General features: G+C 40.1%; 1 protein-coding gene across 6 annotated transcripts in view; it reads left to right on the top strand.

The window, feature by feature from the left end:
• nfia (nuclear factor I/A) overlaps positions 1 to 9867 on the top strand; it is a 145909-nt gene extending 136042 nt beyond the window's left edge. For all 6 annotated transcript variants that reach the window (XM_042056185.1, XM_042056184.1, XM_042056182.1 and 3 more), the window contains 3 exons: positions 191 to 356; positions 875 to 966; positions 8456 to 9867. In XM_042056185.1, the coding sequence (XP_041912119.1) occupies positions 191 to 356; positions 875 to 966; positions 8456 to 8470 (273 nt within the window). In that variant the 3' untranslated portion in view covers positions 8471 to 9867. The remainder of the gene's footprint in view (positions 1 to 190; positions 357 to 874; positions 967 to 8455) is intronic.
• The last annotated feature ends 16045 nt before the right edge of the window (positions 9868 to 25912 follow it).

Raw genomic sequence — 25912 nt, 5'->3', positions numbered from 1 at the left:
TTTAGATTTTTTTGAACGCTCTCTATTTCTTCAAGAGCCCAACAGCAACAGTCAGTGGGAGTGGGAGTCAGTGTGTATGTTTTTTAGCTTGTGTGCATTCGGCTGTGTGTTTGTATAGGTCCAGAGTTTTATGTTTGGCGTGTGTGTTGACGTTTCTCAACCTGCTCTCTCTACTTCCACCCGCCTCCAGCCCAACGGCAGCAGTCAGGGAAAGGTGCACAACCCGTTCCTGCCCACCCCGATGCTGCCCCCCCCACCGCCCCCTCCCATGGCACGGCCCGTGCCCTTGCCCGTGCCAGACTCCAAACCGCCCTCCACCTCCACCGAGGGAGGGGGCAACTCCCCCACCTCGCCAAGTAAGTCTCTCATACATACACACACACATAGTCAGTCACGTTGGAAGATATTTAGGTTGATTTAAGTGCCTCTCATCCAGTTTTTAGGATAGAGTACAATAAACATTAGCTCACTATAGTGTTTCTCAATATACATGACCTCTAAAATACACACACACACACAAACACACACACACACATTCTCACACACTTACACACACACACACACACACAAACACACACACACACACATTCCCACACACTTACACACACTATATACACCACACCTACATATGGCTATTATAATTGTATGTCACTTTATCAAGAGGTACCTTGATAAAGTGAAGATTTAGATTCCCTTTTGGAAGTCTGAAACACTACTTTCTCTCTCTCCCCCTACCTCCCTCTCTCCCTCTCTCTCTCTCACTCTCTCTCATGAATGTATCTTGCTGCTGCCATGTGTTGACCTTGCCCTCTCTTTCTGTTCTATGTGTATGTGTGTTTTCTGCCTCTGTGTGTGTGTGTGTGTGTGTGTGTAGCTTACTCCACGCCGAGCACGTCCCCAGCTCAGCGCTTTGTCAGTGTGGGCCCCCGAGACCCCAGCTTTGTAAATATCCCTCAGCAGCCTCAGGTGAGACATACATGCACACACAAACACAAACATGTCCTCTCTCTCTCTCTCTCTCTCTCTCTCTCTCTCTCACATCACACAGACATTCCTCTATGTCATGTACACACAGGTCACATATATCACATTCTCACACACATTCATGCAAACACACACACACACACACATCCACATTCACACACACATATTTACAGGCTTGTGGGGTAGTAGCACTGTGTGTCCCGCTGGGGTGTGTTGGGCTTTTGGATGCCGGATTTCTCTTCCAACATTCTCTGCAGGATATGCATGTGTAAAGCTCTATTTAAGTCCTCATTTATAGGGAGAATAAGTATGGCCACCACAACACATGCATCCACACTCTTTCCCTCTCTTTCTCAGTCTCTTTCTTTCTCTCTCTCTCTCTCTCTCTCACTGCCTCCCCGTGTACGTATACATGAGCTTATACAGTCCCACACTAAACTTTCCTCTGGGACCCCTGTGACCCCTGGAATGATTTATGAACTACTTTGTGTTCCTGGAAAACTGAACAGGGCATCTGTCAATGGCTGGAATTGGAAATCCACATGAGCTGCATATCAGTGTGTGTGTGTGTGTGTGTGTGTGTGTGTGTGTGTGTGTGTGTTCATGTCTGTGGAAGAGAGAGGGCTCTTCAGATGGTGTCAGGTGTGTGTCTCCTAGGCTGTTGTTATTTACCGTTATGTATTATTTGTGTTTCTTTGTGTGTGGCCCTGGCCTTTCCTCTCTGCTCCCGCTCTTGAGATATGGGGCCTTCAAATCCTCAGCATTAAACAATGAAGACTTGGTCTGTGAAGAGACAGCAAACTGAGAGACAATGTGTGTGAATGTGTGTGTGTGTGTGTGTGTGTGTGTGTGCGTCCGTGTGAGTGAGTGTGAGCGCAAGTTTATGTCATGTCTCCTATAGAACACTCACCACACCATCCCAAAAAGGATTTAGTGTACATTACGTCCTGGACTGAAGTTAGAAGGTAGAAAATTGTCAGTTGCTTGGTGATGAAGCCCACTGCCCCGTCCATGCGTGTGTTTCAGCTGCTGTTGCTGTTGCCTACCTATGGGCTGTGGGCTGCAAAGGGCCAAAAGCTACTCACAGTGCTTAGATCTGAGGCTGCAGGAGTGAGAGGAGAAAGTGATGGGGGTGGGGACAGGGGTTGACTCTACTAACAGTAAACATTCCAGCACCTTGCTGCCCAGCAACGATGGTCTAAGAGCAACTGGACAGTCAGCTAGGATGATTGAGGGTATGATGTGTGTGGTGGGGTGAGGATGTTTTGGGTGGGGGTGTCTGTTTGGAAAAGCTGGCAAAAGAATGATTTGGGCATTGTGGGTGGACAGTGCACCCATTTGTTGTGTGCGTGTGTGTGTGTCTGTGTCTGTCTGTCTGTCTGTCTGTCTGTGTGTGTGTGTGTGTGTGTGTGTGTGTGTGTCTGTCTTGGGGATCATTGACACTAACCCTTTGTAACAGGCTTAGATGCCCCCATAGAAAACAGTCCAGTCACCCTGTCCATGCCCCCCGCACACACTCACACACACAACCAGCTCTCCCTGTAAAGTCCCCTCCCCCCACACACACACACACACCCACCCACAACGAACACACAATTCCCAAGCACAAGATAGCAAGGCTAATTTGAACAGTATAGTGATATAACAATTAAAGTTGTGTGATCGGTTCAAGTGCTCACTCACATACAGTACACACAGACTTAGCAGGCTCTCTCTCTCTCTCTCACACACACACACACACACACTTCATAGTAGCTGGGCAATTTAGGAAACGGTGGACCATCCTCCTCAATATTAAAAACAATAAATAGTAATTTATAAAAAATACAAAATAACATGTTTGTCACACATATATATATATATATATATATATATGCAGTTGAGCCAGAAATGGTTAAATCATCCTGCAAAATGCAGACTGAGAGGCTGGTTATATTAAGGCTTAATAAAAAAGAGTCTTCAGCAGATGGCTGGGAGTAGCAATGTTGAATCTGTTTTCCACATTTTATGTGGTTTTACCATGAGCCAGCAGGTGGCAGCAATTCTGCCGGCTTGCTGTGAAAAATTAATCACGGGAGATTAATTTCAAACTCCAACACTGTAAGAAATTCATGGATAATCAGACTCTTGAGCATTTTAAAGGTTACAGAACACAATGGAAAACCTGAGAGCCACTCTCCATGTAAACTGTTAACCACTTGCAGAATCACCAGCATTACCACTATATACTAATACTAATACCACTACATAGTAATTGTACAAGCAAGGTACAGGTTCTGATCATTTCTGTTATTCTAATTACTGCATCATTCTTTACCATTTATATAACAAGCTATCACTATTACCTTTTACAGTATAAAACATCATGTGTTTTGATCATGAGAATTACGTAGTAAGAGCTTGATTCCCTACACTGCTATTAGTACGCTTTGTCTCCCGGCTGCTGTGAAATCTGAATAAATACTGGCAAAAACGTTTGACCTGTCCAGTGCATGATAGAAATGGTGGCATGGAGCTGTTTGGCGTATACGCTCTCAGGGACAACCTGGTTTGCATTACATGAGGCAGAATTCCTCCGAGATGACACTCATCCGCAGGCACTTTAGCCGGAGCCTGAGTCAGCACTTCTGCGCATGATGAGATTACTTGTTCCATTGACAGCAAGTTTAAAAGAACAGCCGATCACCATTCTCTCTCTCTCCTGCTCACTTTCAGTGTACTGCTTTCTCATTTTATCAGGCTCCATCTCTGATTCTCAAATGCATTGTAGGATTCTATCTGTCTCAGGCAATTTTGTGTGTCTATCTCTTACACTGTCCCCTCTCTCCAATAGCGCACGTTGACAGAGATTGCATTGTGTAGGTAGAGTAGGACGTGCGTGTGTCTTTTCACTTCTGTCTGTGCCTGTGTCTGTGTGTCCATATCCTTGGCCCCCACCTCAACTCTTAAAACAGTTTCACCTTGAGGAGTCTTCATTTCAGGATAATGTCTGTGTGTGTCAGTGTGTGTGTGTGTGTGTGTGTGTGTGTGTGTGTGTGTGTGCGTGTGTGTGTGTGTGCGTGTGCACCCACACGTTTGTTGAAGTTGTGGTTTTAGCAGTGAGGCAGTGTGCCTCAAGAGGAAGGCATTTTTATCCCTTTGTATACATGTGCATCTGTGTGTGTTTATGTGTGTGTTTGTATGGGTGAGAGTTAGCCTGACGAGCCAGACCCACATTAAAATGTAGGGTCTGGGCACTCACCGTTCGCAGTGCTCAGTCCGAGGGGCGGGATAATCAGTTGTCTTTCAAATTCCCTCTGCACGCAATAGGACAGCGGCAGCGCTATGAGTCCCATGCGTTTCCCACCAGCGGAGCTAGTTGGCTAGTTCAAACGTTTGCCAACTTAATAAAAGCTTAACTCGTGTCACACTGTTCGCCAACAGCAACATCCATCTTATTTGTTTTCAAGTAGCAGGGAATTCAAGCCAAACCGTTGCAACTCTGCCATCAATCATTATGTTAAGCCCACCTAACGACTCTATACACGATTTCATTGGCCTGATTAAGTTTCGATTTCTGGAGCTCACAAGCCAACGGAGAGTTGCTAGACTAGCCCTGGCAGCAAATGTAATTTGCTGCCGCTAGGGGCGCGTCCAGATTTCTAGGCTAGGTGAGAGTGCTTTATGGTGTAAAATGAGTTTGCTATTTTTCATTCCATCAGCGTGAGCTCCTGTTGCAGGCAGGTAGTTTCAGTACTGACCTAGAGAGCCCTGATGCTCCAGAGATCTGGTGCTCAGATGCAGTGAGCAAACATATGCTGAAACTCATACTCAAATTGGATGTTTCCCAAATTGAATGTTTCCAGAAGGGCCACCAGGCAATAAGGTGTGCATGTTGCTTTAGAAGACGTCCTAGGTTGAGTGTGTGTGTGTAGGAGTTGTTAAGGGTTAGTTTAGGGATTTAGTTGTTGACTTGTCACTATTATATTTGTTTTGCAAATAATCCTTTGTGGGTTGAAAATGGTGTGGAGTGTTTTCAGAAATCACTCTAGCGAAACACTGCTCTATACAGCCCTCTGTTGTATTATTGAAAATTGATAGGAATATCTATTGGCTGGTAGGTGTCCTAAATGTGTCCATACATCCAGAAACCTTGAACAGTCTCAACCATGACAACAGCAAATTGTGGTAATACCTAACGGTATAACACAAACAATAAAATAGAACACAGCATCCTGAAATGTGTTGGTCATCATATTAATCTCTTTAGGGGATTGAATGGTTGTGGTTGAAATGTAGTAGAAGTGGGATAACAGTCCTCGAGGTCTTCCTGCATGGTTCCTGTAAGGAATAGATGCACCTAGTTCATAACTTCAATTCATCAGGGCGCCCAGCCAGCCTTGATCCCTCATGTTTGTGTTCTGTTCAGAGGGGTGTTTCAGCTCAGCTTGTGATTTCATTTCTGTAGACTGCAAGGTCTTTTCATGTAATGTACATGTTTAACAAAACAGTTAGTTATCTTTTAGTTTCTCCTATGTAGAGAAGATTGCAATTTTGCCGGAGATACCATAAAAAAACTCTGAAGGAGCATTGGTAACAGTGAAAGATTATTTAAGTCTTGCGATTTCAGTTCAGTTATGCAATTTCCACATCTGCTCCAAGGATTAACACCAGGGCAATGTGTCTACTCATTTCACTTTAACATTTTAAGTCTTAAATATTTTTGCCATACCTCAAGAATATAATAGGGAGTCTCTTATTTATTTATTTACTAATAGGGAGTTTCTTATTTATTTATTTATTTACTTTTTGGTACAGTGTCAGAATATTTATGTTTGTAGGAAGTAAGTAGCAGATGAATTTCTACAGTCTTCTTGATGTGGTGATTACTGTAAGACCACTCTTGATTAAAATAGAGAGAACTCAGGAAACGGCATTGTCTACAATGTGTAGGAACACCACACTAATTTTGATGTAAACACAATAATGTATAAAATATATTATGGAGCCCTTAAAGGGGCACGTTAAAGTAAATTGTGTGCATATTGTGAGCTCAATTCACTCAATTGTGCATACATTTTAGTAAATTGAGCTCACAATGTGTGCGAAGATCCTCAATCATGTGCACAATACTGTCATCTTCATATTACATAACCATGGTATATTATACATTTTGGTAGGTCCAAAAGCATTAGATTTTAACCAAACGTAAGATTATGAAGGAACTACTGCACACTGTCTTGTTGTTGTGACAAGGACTTTGGGCTGAAAATGAATACATTTAACTTTGAGGAAGTTCCAACGCAGAGTAATGTGTTCACATTCATTCTGCAGACATGAAGTTAGTTTTTAAGTTGAAAATGATGTTGAATACTTAATCATGGTCTTTGACTGAGTGCCTACTCTATCAGTAATATGTTGTTGGCTTCATCGTTTTAAGCATAGGTTGTAGCATATGCTGTGCAGGACAAATTCCCTCAGGTGGCAAGGTTGCCATTTATTAATGTCGCTTCTCTTATCCTATCAATCTGCACAACACTATAATAGTAGTTGATTAATTAAACATTAATAATATAGTAGTCGCCCTAAGACACTTCATTGCAAGGGAAAATATAGCAAGATGACAAAACATGATATATATATATATATATATATATACTGTACTGTATATATCACTTCAACTCTTATTTTCTTACCATCTGTCCCTTCGTTTCGTCATCTTCACTCTATTGTCACTCTCTTTTCTTTTAATGTCTCTACCCCCTCTCACTTTAAAAAGCCTAGTCTTGCACAAATGTCTTCTCAGGACAAGGAACAGAGAGGGTGGGAGGGAAGGACAGAGAGAGTAAAGGTTTGAGAGTGCCTGAGAACCAACAGACAAAGACACAAGGAAGCTGCACTGCGCCGAAGCTGAAAGTCCAGAGTCAGCAACTTCTATTGATTAAAAACTAACCTTCCACTTTCCCTGCGCTGCTTGTGGCAAGTGATAGAATTTAAACAAGCAGCACAGCTGAGGCCTGTGTGAGGATGACTACTCCCTCTGTCTCTCCTTTATCACTCTGCCCTTTTATCTTGGCTTATGGCTTATTGATTAACAATTTGCAATGAATTTGTATGTGATACTTTCAATCTGCCCCATCCTTTAATTAAAGCTTTTCATGTTAGGATGTATTTAGATGTGCCATTTAGTCAAGAAAAGAGGGAAGATATGGGTTACTTTTGGCTTGTTAATGACCACTTTCATTCAGTTCATTGGCCACAAAGTTTTGCAGATTGATAAGGACTCCAATTGGATTGGTGGATGCCTTCGATGTGTGTGTGTGTGTGTATGTCTATGTGTGTGTGTGTGTGTGGTTAGAGGTGTAGGAAGATTGAAGGGGCCACGGGATAATTTCTCACTATGAATCAGTATTACTGTGCGTGTGCAGTGTGTTGCAGATCTATGCAAAACCAGAATAACAAAGAGTGAGGGAGTTCCAGGGAGAATGCAGTGAGAGGAGGAGAAGGGATAGCGTGGATGTGAGAGACAGCAAGGGAAAGAGAGAGCAAGAGTCAGAGAGAGAGAGAGAGAAAGAAAGAGAGAATACAAGGGATAGGAGGGCCCTTGCTAATGATAGTCACGTATACAGCTGTCTGGTTGTCCCTGGCAACGAGACATGATGTAACACCAGGATGAACTTGAACTTGGGTGGGAGGGGAAGTTGAGAATGGAGGGAGGAGGAAGTGGGGAGTATGGGGAGGCTGGGGAGGCAGTTGGGCTCACTGGCTGGAAATGTGAACAATGGAGCAGGGGGCAATCAATAAAGCCATTCCACTGAAGGATTACAGAGCAGCAGCAGTCTAACCTCACCAAGCACACCCTATGCTCGATCACATAGCAATGAGGAGGAAAAGCGAGAGGGAGAGAATAGGAAAGGTAGAATGTGAGTGAGCGAGGGGGAAAAGGAGTAAAGCAGAAATGTAGGGAGAGATGGAAATAGAGCAGAGTCCTAAACGCATTCAGAGAGAAAGGGAGAAAGCCTGTAAAGCAGTGGGCACTCTAAGTGGTATAAGACTGCACACATACAATATTCACCTACTTAAACCATACCTAAAGACTAAAGAAACACACACACACACACACACCGGTGTTCTCCCATTAAACAAACACCTGAAAGACTGTATACTATACCCATTCACCAACAAAATGAGATAATACATGTAAATGTGAGAGAAATTGGATGTAAATATGCTGTGAAACAAAATCATGAAACAAATGGATTTATTCATGTGAGAGATGTATACTGCATACAGAAGTATTCATGTGAGAGATGTATACTGCATACAGAAGTATTCATGTGAGAGATGTATACTGCATACAGAAGTATTTGCATGCTGATTGGTATTGCATTGGATTGGTATTGTTGGGAATGGATTCTCTTTGTTATAGGGCCTTGCATAAAATATATTCAAACAATAATAGCCAGTATGTTTCTTTTTCTGTCATTCTCAGTGGTACCTGGGCTAAAGATTCTGGACTCTCACCACCCCCCTCCAGAGGAACCCCTTTGCCCCAAAATGAGTGCAACCTGCAAACCGTGTTCACCTGTCTACCTGTACACCTGTCTGACAGAGAGAAGTCCCCTACCCCTTGCATCTGACAGACGCATGGCTACAGCAGAACACAAACCACCGTTCCTGCCCCTCAGAAAAAAAGGAAATCTACTTATGCTTACATACATGCGCTATATATATCTATATAGCCCATATATATTATTGCATATGTATGGTTTATATATTATATTTATATATAGTAGCAGGCCAACTCAACAGGAGGTGCTACATCTCCATGGGAGAGCAACAATATATTTTTTTTTGTTGAAAAGTGCACGTTTATTAGCATTTTCATTTAGTCCTCCTCTATGGCTTGGAGAAGGACAACATGTTGACATAATCAATCATTTCCTCAGCTGGTGACTATAGCTGATTTGACACACAGGTCACCAGGCAGAACTCGTCCCGCTTTTGCTGTTTGTTCACTTGGCGTGTGTGTGTGTTGTGTGTGTGTGTGTGTGTGTGTGTGTGTGTGTGTGTGTGTGTGTGTGTGTGTGTGTGTGTATGTTTGAGTGTGTGTGTGTGTGTGTGTGTGTGTGTATGTGTGCTTACTTGAGACCTGCACAGTTTGGGGCTCCTGTTTCTCCTTCTGTGTTTTTCCATCATACCCCATCCTGAACTGTCTGATTCTCTTACTCTGCTGGGCTTGTGCACTGGTTAGAGTGCAGAGGTTTGCTGAAATGTTTCTTAGACCTCTATAGGCCAAACTGCCCCCTACTCACATAGCCCTAAGGACTGTCAGAGCACTCAGTACACCCCTACTCCCACCATATTCCTGACCACTGGCCATCGCTAAGCTGTGCATGGAGGAGGGAAGCCATCCTTTCTTCAGAGCCTTTTCATGGACATATCGCAGCAATTACAAACATCCCAGTAAACCAGAGACAAAGACTTCCTACTTTTCCCTGGGATGTGGGGCAGGGGATGAGAGGACAATTTAGGTTGATGTTTTTGATATCGGTCAAATCAGGTGAAATTACACAAGCTTTGAGAGGCTACACAGTGTATTTTGACAGGAGGGTTTTTGTTAGAAAGGAAAAAAAAACATCCTGTCGTGGAGGTATGTTCATATTTCATATTTGTTTTTGTATAAAAGTTATTTCAGTTATTTCAACATATATCCTACTAAAGGTCTGTATGATCAGTAAATCCAAGGATGGAGAAAAGGGTGAAGCTTCACCAGGAGCTGGAGGCATGGTATTAAGGCAAACAGTAGATTACTGAAGTGAGGAAAGTGCAATTTTTCAGATAGCTGTTGGAATTTTAAATATCTGCATAAGATTGTTAAACAGTATATATATATATATATATATATATATATATATATATATATATATATATATATATATATATATATATATATTCATATATACGTACAATATATATATAATTTTTTTTCCTTCCTAGTCCATTTACACCTCCAGGACTCTAAAATATTGGGGTACAAAAAGAAAGAAGTGTAGAACAAATTTCTTTGGGGAGTTGTACTTTTACATTGTTGCTGTTTTAATTGTTTGTTTATTCATTGTGTAAATTTGTTGGTAGAACAGAGAAAATCCCTTTAAGAGATTTTGTCATTTAAACAATCAATTTTTAAAAGCATTCGGAGCCGCTACAAAGTACGTACATAGTACGAAGTAAGTAGATGGCTGTGTTAGCTCATTAGAAAACAAAAACGCTTAGCAATTAACTTATTTTAACAAAGCACATAATTTTTACAAGAAAGGTTTTTCTTTTCAATTTCACATCAGGCAAAATCAAGAATGTGGGCAAATTTTGAACATCATCTTCAGGAATTTTCTCATTTTTATTAAATTTTCAGTTTTATCATCACAAACAAGCATCATAAACAAAATCAAGATACCCACTAATGTAAAGAAATACTCATTTTGAGGCTTGGGTTAAGGCCAGGGCTTAATAACAGATAGGTAGCATAAATACTTTCTTCATAACCTTTAAAAAAGATGTTACAAAACATGAACACCACATCGGACTAGAATGCAACCAGATGAGCGAAGCTTTTCCATTGCTTCGAAAGCAGTGAACTTTTTTCTCCTTGTTTAATTTCTTGATTTTGTTTTATGTTTCCTATACTACACATATATACATGACCGACACATTCATTGTCAATCTCAATTTAGTAAAAACAAAAAAAAAAAACATGAAAAAATCTGCATGTTCTAGTGTTAGTGGCAAATTTTTACATAAGTATTGTAGAGTTAGTGTGAGCTAAGACACAATATTGTAATCCTGACATAAGGCACTTACCAACAGACAATTGGCCCCCCTGCTGTCCTTCACCATTAGTCATATTGAGATATCTCTCGATTTTTGGTTCTCAACCTTTCTGGATTTTTTCCTTCATTTGTTCAAATTTTGTTTCTTTAAAATATGTATTTCATTTTCTGTTCTCAAATTGCACGAATTCTGTAGTTCCTCATAAATGTGCCTTGAGCAATGGTCTAGTCATGAGTTGTTGCACAAGTTCCTCTGTGGAGAATTTCACATTTTCCTTTAGGCTCATTCTCACTTTTACGATCATGGATGTGTCTAATAATGGTGGTGAAGATGATGCTGCCAGTTTTAAAGCTCAGTACTACTCTTCCCGTCTCAGGCCTCCCGGTCTTAGAACATAGCCTCCATACAGGTCTTCCTCAACTGCGGACAGGTGACTGACCTTGACAAGCTTTAGTCAGATTACTGTCAGTGGAGCAGACTATGATCTTGAAACATACTGGCACAAAGCCTACACCCCATTTCACTGAAAAGCAGTGTTCCTGTGCTTTTTCTGTGCACATTGCACAACCTATGCCTGTCTGGCTCTGCACTTGGACAACTCTATCACAGTAGAAACCCCCCTTCAGTAGGATTCATCATTCGAATATCTCCCTGTCCATCCTCTTTTGTCTGTGTTAACACTAGCGCACCAGTGTTCATCAATATTGGTGTGATTTCTACATAGAAATCTACGTTTGCGTCAGATTTTGTGTTTGGATTGTCTAATTTTTACAACTTGTTTTGTTTTGTTTTGTTTTTGTTTTTGTTTTTGTTCCCAGAAATTAACTATGAGAAAAGCTAAAAAAAATATGCAATACTTGCTTGCACTCTTCACTAGTCATTTTATTATGTTGCATTCTGGCTTTGTCATTATTATTATTATTATTATTATTATTATTATTATTATTATTATTACTTTTTTAACCAAAGTTAGTGTTGCACTTGATTGGCTGCAGAGCCAGTTGTCAGCTTGTCTGACACCCCATCCCACCCTCAGTCCCATCATGGAAGAGCCTGGCGTGGTTGTGTCCATTCAGCCTTTACGGATATCCAGTTTCCTTTATACCTACAGTAATGGTAAAGCTGACCATAAATGATTTGTTTCAATTACCTTTTAGTCACATGTGAGCCTTAAACAAGGAAACTTCCTCTTCATCACAAAAATAACACACTTTCAAAGCAAACTAATGACGTCCAGGAGGAAGTAATCGCCCACATTTATGTACATTTTTAACAAACTTCCAAGCTATTTTAATTGTTTACCTGTTTCCTGTCTACAACATATATCATTTACAAAAAAATCATTTTGAATATGGGGACGTTTTCCCCAGATGTCTGATGTGATGGTTTAACAGTTACACATGCGTGGGTTGTGCTTTTTTCTAGTGTGACAGTTTTGTTTTGTTGTTGTTCTTGCCTACCCTTTAGACATGAGTTGGGCATTACTTAATTATCTGCACTAAATAAAAACTAAATGACAATTGTGAAAAATTCTTAGGAATATTAATGGCCTTAATGGCCTAAAAGTGCGAAGGGAAAAATAATTGCACGGACATTTTGTGTCACTAAAGCAGCCTATCATCTAATCAGTAAGATTTGGCTGTGTGTGTAAGATATGACAAAATTGCACCCTTTTTAAAGAAAGACAAAAGAAAAGGAATATAAAAGCAATAGTTTGGGCAGTTCATTTTGTTCTTGTGTTGTGTGTGTTATTTAGTTTGGGAAATAGGAATAGTGGAGTGCATGGAAAGAGACGACAAACAAACAAAGAAGCTTCAGTCAGCAACTGAGCAGAGAAGAGCAGTGAGGCCAGCAGGGCAGGTGCACCTGACTGTGGGAGATGTTGTTTGTATGTTGTATAGTTTTATTAATTACACTGATTTTAAAGCTGCCCTATTTTATAATGCAAGATTTTTGTAACATTGATTAAATGAGGAAAAAACTAGTGTTGTGAATTTTCTGATTGTTTGTATTAAGGCCACATTAATAGAATTGTTTTTGTTTCCTTTGTTTGTTCTCGGGGAACTGGATTTAAGTTGAAAACTTTCCTGTTCTTCTTTTTTTGTTTTGCTTTCCTTTTTTGTATGTATTTAAAGACTTTTTCTCTTTTTTTCAGTGGTATGGAATATCCCTGTACTTGAAAAGTATAGGGAAATGAGGTGAAAACCCTATTGTAAATGGATGTGACAAGTATGCTGTATGTTTTGAAGGTTATTTGTTGCATCAGTGTTGATAAAGATAAATCCACAGTAGGTAACTCTGAGGATGTTGGTAAGGAAAAAGAGTGTTTTTTGCATTTAAAAATTAGTTTAGGCAGAAGACAATAACATAGACAGCCAAAGGATGCCCCTATTATAAGTGCATCTAGGCATCTTTTTTGTGTTCACCATTCCATGCAGGAAAAAAATAAACAGCTTGATATGCAACATGATTATTTTTTTCTTTTCACATTCTTTCTCCTTCTCCCCACCTCCACTAACCACTCTCTCTGAGCTGAACGGTCAATCACAGCACCCTCACTCTCCATCTTTCAGCACTCACATAGCTGAGCTTCTTTTGTAAAACACACATAGAATCAGTGAATTATCACCAATATTACAGCCCAGGTGAGTTTTCCATCTTTGGTTGGGTTGAACATCTTCAATTTTACATTATAAACCTTTGGACAGGAGCAGTATGCCAGGATGTATATTAAATATTCTTAATATTCTTATGATACACCTGGAAGGTAAATCTATAAATGTCCTTGCAAGTTGTACAGCGAAACTCTCAGTCATATCATTAACCCTGATACAGTAAATCACTACAAATTTACACAGAACCACAGCAAATGCACATCTATGTACATCTTTTTTCCTAATACTTGCACCACTGTTTTCTATCTATTTGTTCTATTTATTTTCTCCAAACTTATGTTGCCAAATAGTACTCATTCTTTCATTGATTGATTTAGATGTGTTGAGTTCCATCCGCATCACTACCATAACCAGATTAGTCTAGCCAATTCCTTCAAGCTGGTTATCTTACAAATGACACCTGTCTAAAATTCTTGTGAAATCCTGTCATGTGATCTGATTTATGTATGATTGCCTATTTTAAGAAGGTGTCAGGTAGCCAGAGGAGACAGAAAAAGTCAAGCATTGCCTCTCAAGTTTTGCTCTCTGTTCTGGATCTTCAGTTTTTATGTGTTCCCCTGGAAATGTTTAGAGCTGATCGGTTGACTCTTGTCCAAAGGTTTCTGCCAAATAACATGGGGATTATTGATAGAGGCATGGAGGTATGCATCAGATGCCTTTGTTGTCAGTGTTTCCCAGTTCTTGTAGGCTTTTGTAGTGTCTATCTGTTATGCGTGAAATACTCACTTTTGATCAATGAAGGAAAGCTGTGAAGGATGTGAAGTAAGAATCGAGGCAGAATTATTCATTTGAACTGTTAACAGGGTAGTTCTAAACAATAATCTCAACATACATAGAAATACAAATCGAAAAAAGAAATCCAATGAATACAAAGACAACATGTGAAAATAACACATTGAGATAAAAGTAATGGAAGCCTACACCGCTGGTTATTGCATTGCCATGCTGAGTGTTGAGCAATATTGATGACCATGTGAAGTCCTTCTGCTTCTTGACAATCCATAAAGAGCTGCAATCATTATTCTGATAACCATTCACGCCCCTGTCCTAGTTTTTTTGCCCAAACCTAGTCAGTTGACTGTGCTGCTCAGACTAGCTGTCTAAGCCAGGGGTTTTCAACCTGTAAGGTGTGGCCATTCTGAGTTGATGCCAACACTCTTGTCAAGGGAGTTCAGCTTCGATTTCTAGATGCAAACGGCCAGTGAGAAAGTGTTTTTTTTTCTCAGTGGATTTTCAATAGAGAATTGGGGGACATAAATTCAGTCAAAAAGAGGAAAACACATCCTATAAGGTTGAAAACCCCTGTTCTAGGCTTATGAAATAGAGTTCAATCTTTTATCCTAAGAAGGAGAATAACCGAAACAGGGATTGAACTTGCATCCAGGTACACAGCCTAAATTCTGATGGTGCAACTGAAGCATTACATAGTTTCTTTCTTTCTCAAAAGCATTACATGGTGCTATCGCTGGCCTCTAAAATGGAGACAAATGGAAATGTGACAATTTGGACTTCCAGTACCCTGCTTCTCTGACAGCATATTAACAGCAGATTGATCTGCATGGAAACTATGCACTGATGAATAAAATGCTGAGATTCTGAGATGCTAAGGTTTGGTATCTACTTTTGATTTCAGCCTTTCAGCCTTCTTTTACTGTTGTTTATTTTTTCAAGACAATTTATTTTAAAATCAAAGGAAATGAACAAACCAGCATATTACCTGATATATTTAAAATATGTAGTGCCTGTTAACACCGTATTATATTGCTCTCTGAATAATGAAAACAAAACTGTTTGTAATTGTTTCAAATTCTCAACACCAGTAGCCTTCGCTGTCTGTCAGATCCCTCTGATTATAGCTATTGTACAATAATCATGAAAATGTAATTGCATGCTCCATAATCGCCTAGTAAGTTGTTGTGAATGACTAAAGAAAATCTGTGAAAACAACAGGACATTATTTTAGTCTTTGACCTCTTTTCAACACTTTTCTTAACTTCACCTTCACCCAACTCCATGCCTCAAAGGCTATGTTCAGACTACAGAAAATTCCAGTTTAAGTTTCAAATCTGGTCTGTAGAACTGCCTTTCTGCACTATTGCTCAGAAGTGATCAGATCAGTTATTTGTGTCCAGTCAGTCTGTTCATTTCCTGTTACATACAGATTGTTATAATGTAGACCAAGTGGAAGGTATTTGAAAAGCCACAATTTCACTCTTGGACTTTAAGGAAAATTGCTTACTCATGAAAAACAAAAGTGTTGATCAGCAGTGAAGATGGGCTAAAGAATTATGTTAATTTATGCTTTATGAATGGGTCTTTATCACTGGGGCATTAATACACCAGAATTAGCAGTGACAGATGGAGCTATGTTATCTGTAGTAGGCCAACAGTTGACAGATTCCACAAACACATCGTTAAATATTCTGCCAAATATTCAGTATGCTTCGACTGTTCAAACTTTTAATTTCAATTGGATAGGCAAACAAATTGAATTTAACTTAACAGTGTGAACATAGCCAAATTGTTTATTTTGAATCCATTGTTTCAGAGTCACATAGACAATATTTGGATATATACTGGAGATAGTAATATTTGTCTGCTCGTCTCCATTTAGCCCATCACTCCACCTATGTTGTGGTCACCCATGCCTCCCCCTCCTGAGTATTGTCCCTCTAGTCCAGGTGTTCAGTCTTGGTGAAATCCCGACACTTCTTTGACAATCTTTAGCTGGTGTACAAAGCCCAGTTTTTGTGTAATACACAGGAGGCTTCATGGGCCGAGAACCTCTGCAGTTGCATGTCTAATGTGTAGCTACCCTATTTTACATGGCCTGTAAATGTTTCACTTGTGGCATATGGCCAGAGACTCCTGTAAGAGGATCAATGTAGACACAAGTAGATCACAAGAACTACATGACCTGCTGTCATTTAGGTCACAGTAATACTGAGGCCATTGGGCCATTCTACTTTTGTACACATATGATTACTGTTCCTCTGATAGTACAGATTCTGTTCTCATAGCTAAATCACTTTGTACAGAGTGATTTACTGCCAGAACAACACACATTCATTAATGGTGTCTCAGCTCATTTTGATAATCAAAATATATGCATAAATGTCAGTATGAATCCAAACCAAGTCAGTGCCATAACTGCAGCAGGAGTAGATTCTCTTGATTAGATGCCCATCATGACTGTGACAAGATTCTGTGACAACTCAGTGTTTCTGATGAGGACAATCCCAGCGGCCAGAGGGCATGAGTGTTGGATAGATGAAGACTGAACCACTGGATTAGGAACACTTCCATGACCACAACACTCATTGGTTCATCTGCCACATGACACACTTCCCTCTAATAACACTGCAGTTTCCGATGAAAAAGCGAAAAACCTTGTGCCTCTATTACACTTGTACTGAAGCGAATGGTTACCATGAGCAGCTGTTTGTTAGTTTGTTTGTTTGTTTGGTCTGTTCATTCAGTTGTTTAGTGTTGTCAGACTACACTATTAGTTGAATCTCACTCTGTTCTTTGTTTGAACGTGACTGGTGTTTCCCCCTCTGATGTCCTGACTTAACAGTCTTCCATTTTGTTTGTTTGTTTCTTTGAGTCTTTTCAAACTGTTGTTCATGGACTTTAGTGTGGTGATTTCATCCCTCTCTCTGCTCATTCGTGTGACCACGTCCACTCAGACTCAATTATTGCAAGTAATACGTGCATTTCCTATGCAACAACAATGACGACGACAACAACAACTACAAGAAAAAGAGAAATAAAGATGCTATGCTTTATTTCTGTGTCTGGGCATATTTTCTTCTCCTCTCTTTCCTTCTCCAACTCACATCCCAGCCCCACCCTTTCTACTCTGCCCTCCACTCTTCCCATATAGACAACAAGCAGAGCAGGGGCCATATGAAGAAAAGTCTTATGTTAGCACTGACAACCTTTTACAGTCCCCTGATGACTTTTTACCTAGTAAATAAAGTATATTATTGGGTAATTGGGACATACTAACACCTCAACTATTACCAATAAATACAGCATTATTGGGTAAATACAACAGGTAATACATAAATAAGTACAGAAAGACTACAGCACAGATAAGAAAAACATCCACTATTACCTGTCAACTCAACTAAAAACCATGGAGTTGTGAGTGGTTTATGCTGGTAATGACTCAAGATTGAACTGTGTACTTTCCAAGTAATTCTTAGTGGGAAAAAAAATCTTCTGTATTGCCCATTATCCAAGGTTCATATTGATAACAGCCCAGGTTTAATCATATTTTACCTAGAAATTAAGACATAACTTTTCAATAAAATAATTTGTTCTTAATAGTTTATAATGGGTTTATTCAATTTACCTACCTGGTAACAATGTCTTTATGAGCAATTCTATAACATCTTCTTAAAAAGAACTTCCTTTTTGCTATATATTTACAAATTACTTAAACTGTACTGGGAAATGAAGTCATGTTTGTGTCCATCGTCTTACCTGGGTGTTGTTGGTTTTTTTTTTCTCTCCATGCGATCAACACAAACTTTTAGCATACAGTACAGTATGTTCTGCAGCATCACACATTTTGGGACTATGAAAAATTTGAACTTGCCAGAAGTGAGGGAGCTACATTAAAACGAGCTTTGTCAATCATTAGCACATTAAAAAGTCCCAAAATAAGAACTGACATGACTATTGTTAACATTCAAAAGATTTCTACCTCAGCCCATTAGAATGTTAGCCATGTTAGAGTGTTAGCCATAAGTATGGGCACATCAACTGTTTCTTTCTGTATGATGTACTCCTGATTAACAGTATGCCAAGTTGTTTCAGCTCTGTCATTTGACAGTGCAACACACATGCAGTATATCCTCATCATATTCTGTGCTGGACTGGCCAAATTGTAACTTGCAAATACAATTCCCCTCATAATATGGACCTAACGTACAGAAAGCAAGTTAATTTTATACATTTCATCCTTGAAAAACCTAAATGAAAGGCAAGGCATTAAATGTGTACCTGAACTTAGCTCTTTGTGGTTTTCTTGCTAATTCCAAGGTTTTATTAAGAAAGAATCTTATCTTAGTCCTGTCTAACAACATTAATAGTTGTTTTTTTAGCTATGACTTTTTAGGTAAGGGTTTCTGCCTTAAAAACACATCCACAAAACTGCTGACATTAACTTTTCCCGTGGAAAGAGTAAAGACAAAGTTGACCTCCCTGATGATTTGATAACATGTAATGCCCACTAGAGGGGAAAAAATGGTAGGAAGTGAAAAAATGATTTGAGTGATAATTTGGACAGATTTGGTGCTTTCAGACTAACTATAACACCATTATACACATACTATTACACATGTCTTATATGATGGACATTATAAGGATAATAAACTGATGCTTTGATACCTTCTGCCCAAACCGTCTGTCTTTCTCACTTTTTCTCTCTTTTCAACCTCTACCCGCTTTCTTTCTTTTTTTCTTTTTTTCATTGAGTAGCGGTGTGACATTGAACTTGGATTCTCCCAAGAGAATAGCACTGTCTGGGCATCAGGTTTCAGAGCAAGAGACAATCCTGAGTCTACACCACAAGAGGCCCTGTGAATAATTCACCAGCAAGACATGGTGTTGGGTTACGTGTCCCTTAGCTGGGCCCTGTCTGCTCATCCCAACCAGTTACTGCCCCAGAAGCTAAACTAAATATGCCAGCTAACCAGCCATGCTCACACGCACCTCAGATGAACTCACATGCTTGATTGGTGCTATAATTATAGGGATTTCAAAGCCATACATTAAAAGCCATTACCTTTGATTCATGCCATGTACACATAAGCAGGTTCACACACACACACACACACACACACACAGAGAGAGAGAGAGAGAGAGAGAGAGAGAGAGGATGGTACAGACATGCATCCCTGTGAAAATGAGACAGGGGGTAAGCTACGCTTTGACTCCATTGTTCATTGTACCAGTTGAGTTGAGGTTGCCTAGCATGCTAAAGGTGCAACACACCTTTTGTTTGATTGTTGGCACATACAGTGCACCTGGAAAGTTTTCAGACCCCTTCAATTTTTCCACATTTTATTATGATTCAGACTCATCTTAAAATGGATTCAATAAATTTTTTTCCACATCAATCTACAGACAATGCTTCAATACTCCACAACAAATAGGTGTTTGGAGTGTTTTGTAAATTTACAGAAAATAAAAGACAATGAAATATCACATTTACTAAGTATTATGATGCTTGCAATTGAGCTCTGGTGCATCCTACTATCATCCTACTATCGATGGAAAAGTTTGGAACAACCAACAGTCTTCTTAGATCTAGCCGCCCAGCCAAACTGAATAATCCGGGACGAAGGGCCTTGGTCAGACAGGTAACCAAGGACCCAATGGTGACTATTAGTGAGATCCAGAGTTTCTTTGTGGACATGGGAGAACCCTTACAGAATGACAACCATCAGTGCAGTTCAGTGCATGGTTTCTTCCACACACGCCGCTGGGAATTGTGGCCAAATAGTTGAATCTTTGTTTCATCAGACCAGAGGATCTTACTTCTCATGGTCTGAGAGTCGTTCAGGTGCTTTTTGGAAAAAAATGGCTTCCGTCTGGCCACTCTACCGTAAAGGCCTGTTTGGTGGAGTGCTGCTGTAAGCTTCTCTCATCTGGACTGGATGAAAAAGGTATTTTTAAAAATCATGTGCGTGACAGTAGTGTCTATGCTGCACAGTTGGTTTGATATGACTGGGTGAATTGGTGAGGGAACATAATAGATTTATAGATTACAATTTAAGAAAAAATTTCAAAAACTATGACAAAGGTATTTTCGAGAGCCTAGTGGCATTTGTGGGGCAGTAGTGTCTATGCTGCACAGTTGGTTTGATGTCATGACGTCAAGTAGTTAGGGAACATAATGGATTTATAGTTTGAAAATAAAGAAAAATATGCAGAAGGTATTTTTGAAAACCAAGCCTTGTGGCATGTATGTGATATTCTATATGGTGTGCAGTTGGTTTGATGTGACTAGATCAATTGGTCAGGGAGCATAATGGATTCATAGATTTTATTTTTCAAAATGTTAAAAAATCATAAAAATTAAAAACTTGTATATAAAAAGCAAGCCTTGAAGGATACCATATGAGGGAATGTAGTCTCTGTCCTGTACAGTCGTTTTATGAATGTTAAACGTAAAATTTTACCACGGTGCATCTCATCAGGCACAACTGACAGGATTACGTGGATCTGTCAAATACCAATTGCTGTACCAGAATTAATGGCACACTCTCCACAAAGAATGTTGGCTCAATAAGGGTGCCCCAAGGTTCAATCCTAGGCCCACTCTATTGTTCATATACTGTATCAATACACCTTCAGTATGCCCTGGAGTGAACATTGAAATGAATACTGATGATACTGTTATTTATGAACATGCCAAACAAAACAACAAGCTGCATACAACCTCACAGAAGCTATGAAAAAATATGGACTGGCTGCATTATTCTTGTAATTTCAAATATCACAAAACACTTTGCATGTACTCACTACTCAGCAGCCTCAGATAATTGTTAAAGGTCAAAAACTGCAGGATAAAAGCCTCCAATGTGTTCCAAAAAAGTATAAGAAAATAAGCTTATTGAATAACTTCCTGATAGAGAAGACAAACCATTCTGTGGAATGATGCATCATTGTATAAAATTTGCAACAATGTGACTCAACTATCTCTGGTAGCCTATAAGTGACATCACGCTCGGTCTGCCACTCATTGTCTAGCTGATTGAAATGCCGTAAGCCTAAAGCTTTGATGTAAGGCTATATGTTTAGCCTATTGAATAACTAAATGATAGACAAGACAAACCATTTTGTAGAAATATGCATCATCCTATGAGATTTGCTGTGAGTCAAAAACAGTCTTTGGTAGCATAAATGACATGTCGCCCTGTAGCTCGTTGTCTACTGTAGCTGTGTGGCATTCTGAAACACCCTTACATTAGGGACCATTAGCCTATCGCTCGTTTCAACTTGGGACCTTGCAGTCGGAAAAGTCCAAAGTAGCCTGGGCTATTCGAAGTGTCAGTTTATTGCGCATCATTTTTATGTCTTTTTGGATAGCCACTGCATACCGTGTTTGTTGGCGCAAACTGCATACAGGGAGTCTTTATTGTTGATGTTAGACATGATAATCATCCAAACATCTTGCATCTTGACTTGTGATTCAGTGCTGCCAAAACTCTGCTTACCCTCTCTGTCTCTGGTCCTGCGCTGAGCTGTGGAAGCGGGGAAGTGGATACAGCAGAGCGGAGGAAGCCAATGTGGGCTTCTTTTACCGATATATTTAATGGTATCCTTTGCATTACTAATCTAAACAATGTCAAACCTGGCACAGTACATACTCGTGCCGTTAGTAAGACACCTGCCAAGTTTGAAATCAATCGGTTCAAGAGATATGTGAATAACAGACAGACAGACAGACAGACGTTCCTGTAATTTATACTGTAGATAGATGATAATTATGTATCTTCCTTTAGGTATGGGAGTCTATGGCAGCCCATAGAACCGTCTGGTAAAAAGTTTTGAAATGTGGCATACTGATTCAGGACAGTCATATTTTTCAATTTGAGGCGCTCAAATAAACGTGAGGCACTATGGCCGCATAAGCAGTGTGCAAAACACTTACTGCCAATAAGAAACAACATAAAAAGGTGCACCTCACTGCAAAAAACTGCATCCTGTCTGATCGTTCCCTTACACTTAGATAGTTACTATTGCCTCTTAGCTGCTTAAAGATCTGACCACCAGTGGCGTAGCCTAAGTGATACACAGGACTACCACGCCTACCTAGATCTCCTTTCAGGGAACACCATAGTTCACTGTTCAATATACCCACAACCACTAACTAGACTACACCACTGCTGACCACACACAAACACATCCCTAATCTATGTACTGCAAAGTGGTACAAAATATGACCGCCATTCAGTCCTGCACATTCTCTCCTCAAAAATGAATCACACTTGTCAATTTGTCTCCATCTCCTACTCCATCCCATACTATTGCAACTCATGTGTGTGTAAATGTGTATGTGTGCCTGTGTGTGTGTGTGTGTTCTGTGTGTGTATTTATGTGTGTGTCTGTGCATGCATGTCAACCCCTTTACTCAACATCACCATCTACGTACATGATGAGTGTAAAGTCACTAAATGTACACATAAATGAATTTATTGTAAGGCCCCCCATGAATGGAATTCCATGAAACTTGCCATAATGGTTTGGGTCTGGTGTTTTGGTGTCCTGGGAATCGTTGACCAAAAATTTAGGAAGAAAAAAAAAACATTGACAATTTGTACATGACCGCAATGCTAGCTATGCTCCGGTATATCTCAGAGAAAGAGAGAGAGAGTGAGAAAGGGGTTTATATTGTCATTTTTTAAGAAGCTATTTGAAATAGCTAAGTAGGCCTACACTGCCATGGTTTATATGGTCATGTTTTTAAGAAGCTATTTGAAAGAGCTAAGTACACTGCCATGGTGACACTTTATATCCACTAAATAAACCTTAATTATTACACGGCTCTTCAGAGTGCTGCAGAAAGTTCCATTCACATGAATGGGCCTTCCCAACGTTCGGGCCTATGTTAAATCTACATAAATCACCGGCAAAGCATTTAATCACCGCTGTCAATGGCAACGGGTTGATTAACGTCTTTCATATCCCTCCGCAAGAATTCCGTTCGCTTATTGCAATGGAATTTCATTGAAAGGGAAAGTAAGCTAGTAAGACGTTGCCACGCAACACCTGAAAATAGGAAAATAGGCATGTAGCCCCACAAGGATGACACAGAATCATTGTTTTTCATTTTGATCCGTCGTCCTGCCGCTGGACTGGACCCCCGAAAAGAGGGTAGGGTGGACCCACATTTTTTTGTGTATGTTGGTCGCAAGGGGCCATGTCATCCCATCTCATAACCACTCATTTGATGTATAGCGCCACTTAGTTAAAAAGGAAAATGCAAAATTAGGTGTTGTAGTCACAGGTGTTACAACCCCCTGTGCCCCCTTCAGACCTGGCATGGCCAGTGCACAGGCAATGCCGACCTAGCTGGTCTAATTGGCTAATCACGCACACCTGGTGAAGGTGTGTGGGTATTTAAGGGGTTGTTCTCTCTCTTGATTTGGGCACTTTTCTGTTAGGCACATTCTGTTGCAGGCACCTTTGGGTTAGCTCTCTCCCACTGGCACCTTCTTTCTATTTTGGAACATCATACTGACTTTGGCATACACGCACCCACATGAACACACTTGCATACATGCTTTTACTTTCCCCTAGACATCTTTTGGTAATGGTTATTTATTGTTTTTGGTTACTTTTAAATAAATACTTTATTGGGTAAAGTTATCTCTGTTGTCCCGACACCCTCTTTGTGTTGTGGCTTAGAGACGGGTCGTAACACAGGTATCTCTGGCTGACATTATGACTCCCTCTGATGCATGCCACGTGCAGGCACACACACACACACACACACACACACATAAACACACATAAACACACACACACACACCCCATTACCCCCACACACACACATGAAAACACACACACAGAGAAGCACACGTATACACAAAAGGTAACGCACACATGCACACACTCATTTACATACACAAAAGTTGAAAAAGAGTAGGGGATGGAGTAGGAGATGAAGACAAATGGACAAGCGTGAATTATTTTTGCGGAGAGAATGTGCAGGACTAAGCGGCTGTCATATTTTGTACCGCTTTGCGGTACATCTAGTTACATAATTGGCTACAGTTATTACAAGTTTTTTTTTTTTTTACCTTTTTACCTCAATAACGTAATAACCAGCCAATAATGTAATAACTTATTACATCATTGGCAAAAGTCATTACGTTATTGGTTAAGAAATGTTATTACATTATTGGCAAGTTATTACATTATTGGTTTTATTATATTATAATTATTACGTTATTGGCTGTTATTGCATTATTGGCTGCTACAAGGCCTATGAAATGTTATAACAGGAGTTTGCGTCTTTGTGTGTGACAGTGTTAGCTTAGTGTGGCTTAAGCTGGCAGGAAAAGTCAATAAACATTTGTGATTTGTTTTAAAGCTACACTCATTATACCTGTACCTTTTGTGAGAGTCATTGATGAAAGGATCCCACCTCCAGTCTATGGTGTGTATCCAGGATTAGTCTGGTTCACTAATCAAAGCCATTTCCTGAGGAATGACCATGGCTCTGTGTTTAGAAAAAGTTCACCCCAGGTGTTAGCTGGCCCATTATCATATTATCACCTCAGGCACAGCTATTAGACTGAAAATTGCGGGCCAGGATTTACAAAAACGAGGACTGGTCATGTGGAGATCAGTGGAGCGGGGCTGAATAAACCCCTCCTGATCCCCTCCCCTCTCTCAAACAACCGTTCTCTCCTTCCCCTTCTACCCCCTCTACGCTGGTCTGCATTTGTCCTAATCTGTCCTTCTGGACTTTATCCTCTATTCTTCCTCTCTCTTCTATTGCTGGTTTGGCTTTGGCTTGTGCCAATATAGTTTAGTGTTGTGAAATTTGCGTTTTAATTTATGCATAATTACAGTATTTCAGCACACTGGTCAAATTGTTGGGTGTGTAACCCACTGCTGTTCTTTTTTCTTCTCTGATTGTCCACACAATAGACCAAGTGGTAGGCAAAAAAGTTTCCCAAATGTGATAAGACACACATGGACAAAATCTAAGTCTACAATTACATACATCAATTTTCCAGTATAACCACATTACCAAAGCTTCCAAATTTGGACTTACCTGTGAGTCAACAACAGATGCATAATTTTGTTTTCATTCAAAGGTGGCTGATTATTTTCTGCAAAACAAAGTGCTCAATTTAGTGGATAACACTAAAATGAACCCCACATAGGCCGTCTAAAGCTGAAGTCATCCCAGGATATTCAAAAAGGAGGCCCTGCCTACACATCCATTGTGTGAATGAGTGTCCTGTGGGTAGTTGATGGAGGGGTTAGTCTAGCAAGGGTGATCTGGCCACGCTGTTGATTCTGCTAACAAAGCCCAGGGTGATATGTTGCCATGCCGGGTCCCTTAATGACTCTGCTATTAGAGACAAGGATTACAGCAACACTAGACAACACTCATTGAGAAATTAGTATTCTCCAAATGCTGTTTGGGCAAATAGAGGGAATAGGTCATGCTAAGTGGGGGACCAATCAGTTGTCCAGCTCTTGGAATTGCAATGAGTTGCCCAGGGCAGAACCCCAGCTTGGTGCTTTTAATTGCTAGCAGTGTTTTAGCACGAGGGGCCAACAATCAATGCCTCCCTGATGCTTAATGATGCCACAATCAGTGAGGTCAGTGAATGGTAACAAAGGCAGGTATGGCAGAAACTAGAGCTACGCTTTTTCAAAAGTGCATCACAGCAGGATAACAC

This window comes from Alosa sapidissima, chromosome 12 (genome assembly GCF_018492685.1).
Source record: "Alosa sapidissima isolate fAloSap1 chromosome 12, fAloSap1.pri, whole genome shotgun sequence".
Lineage (NCBI taxonomy): Eukaryota > Metazoa > Chordata > Actinopteri > Clupeiformes > Clupeidae > Alosa > Alosa sapidissima.
The sequence above is the reverse complement of the archived record's forward strand: the minus strand, read 5'-3'. Positions and strand labels throughout refer to the sequence as shown.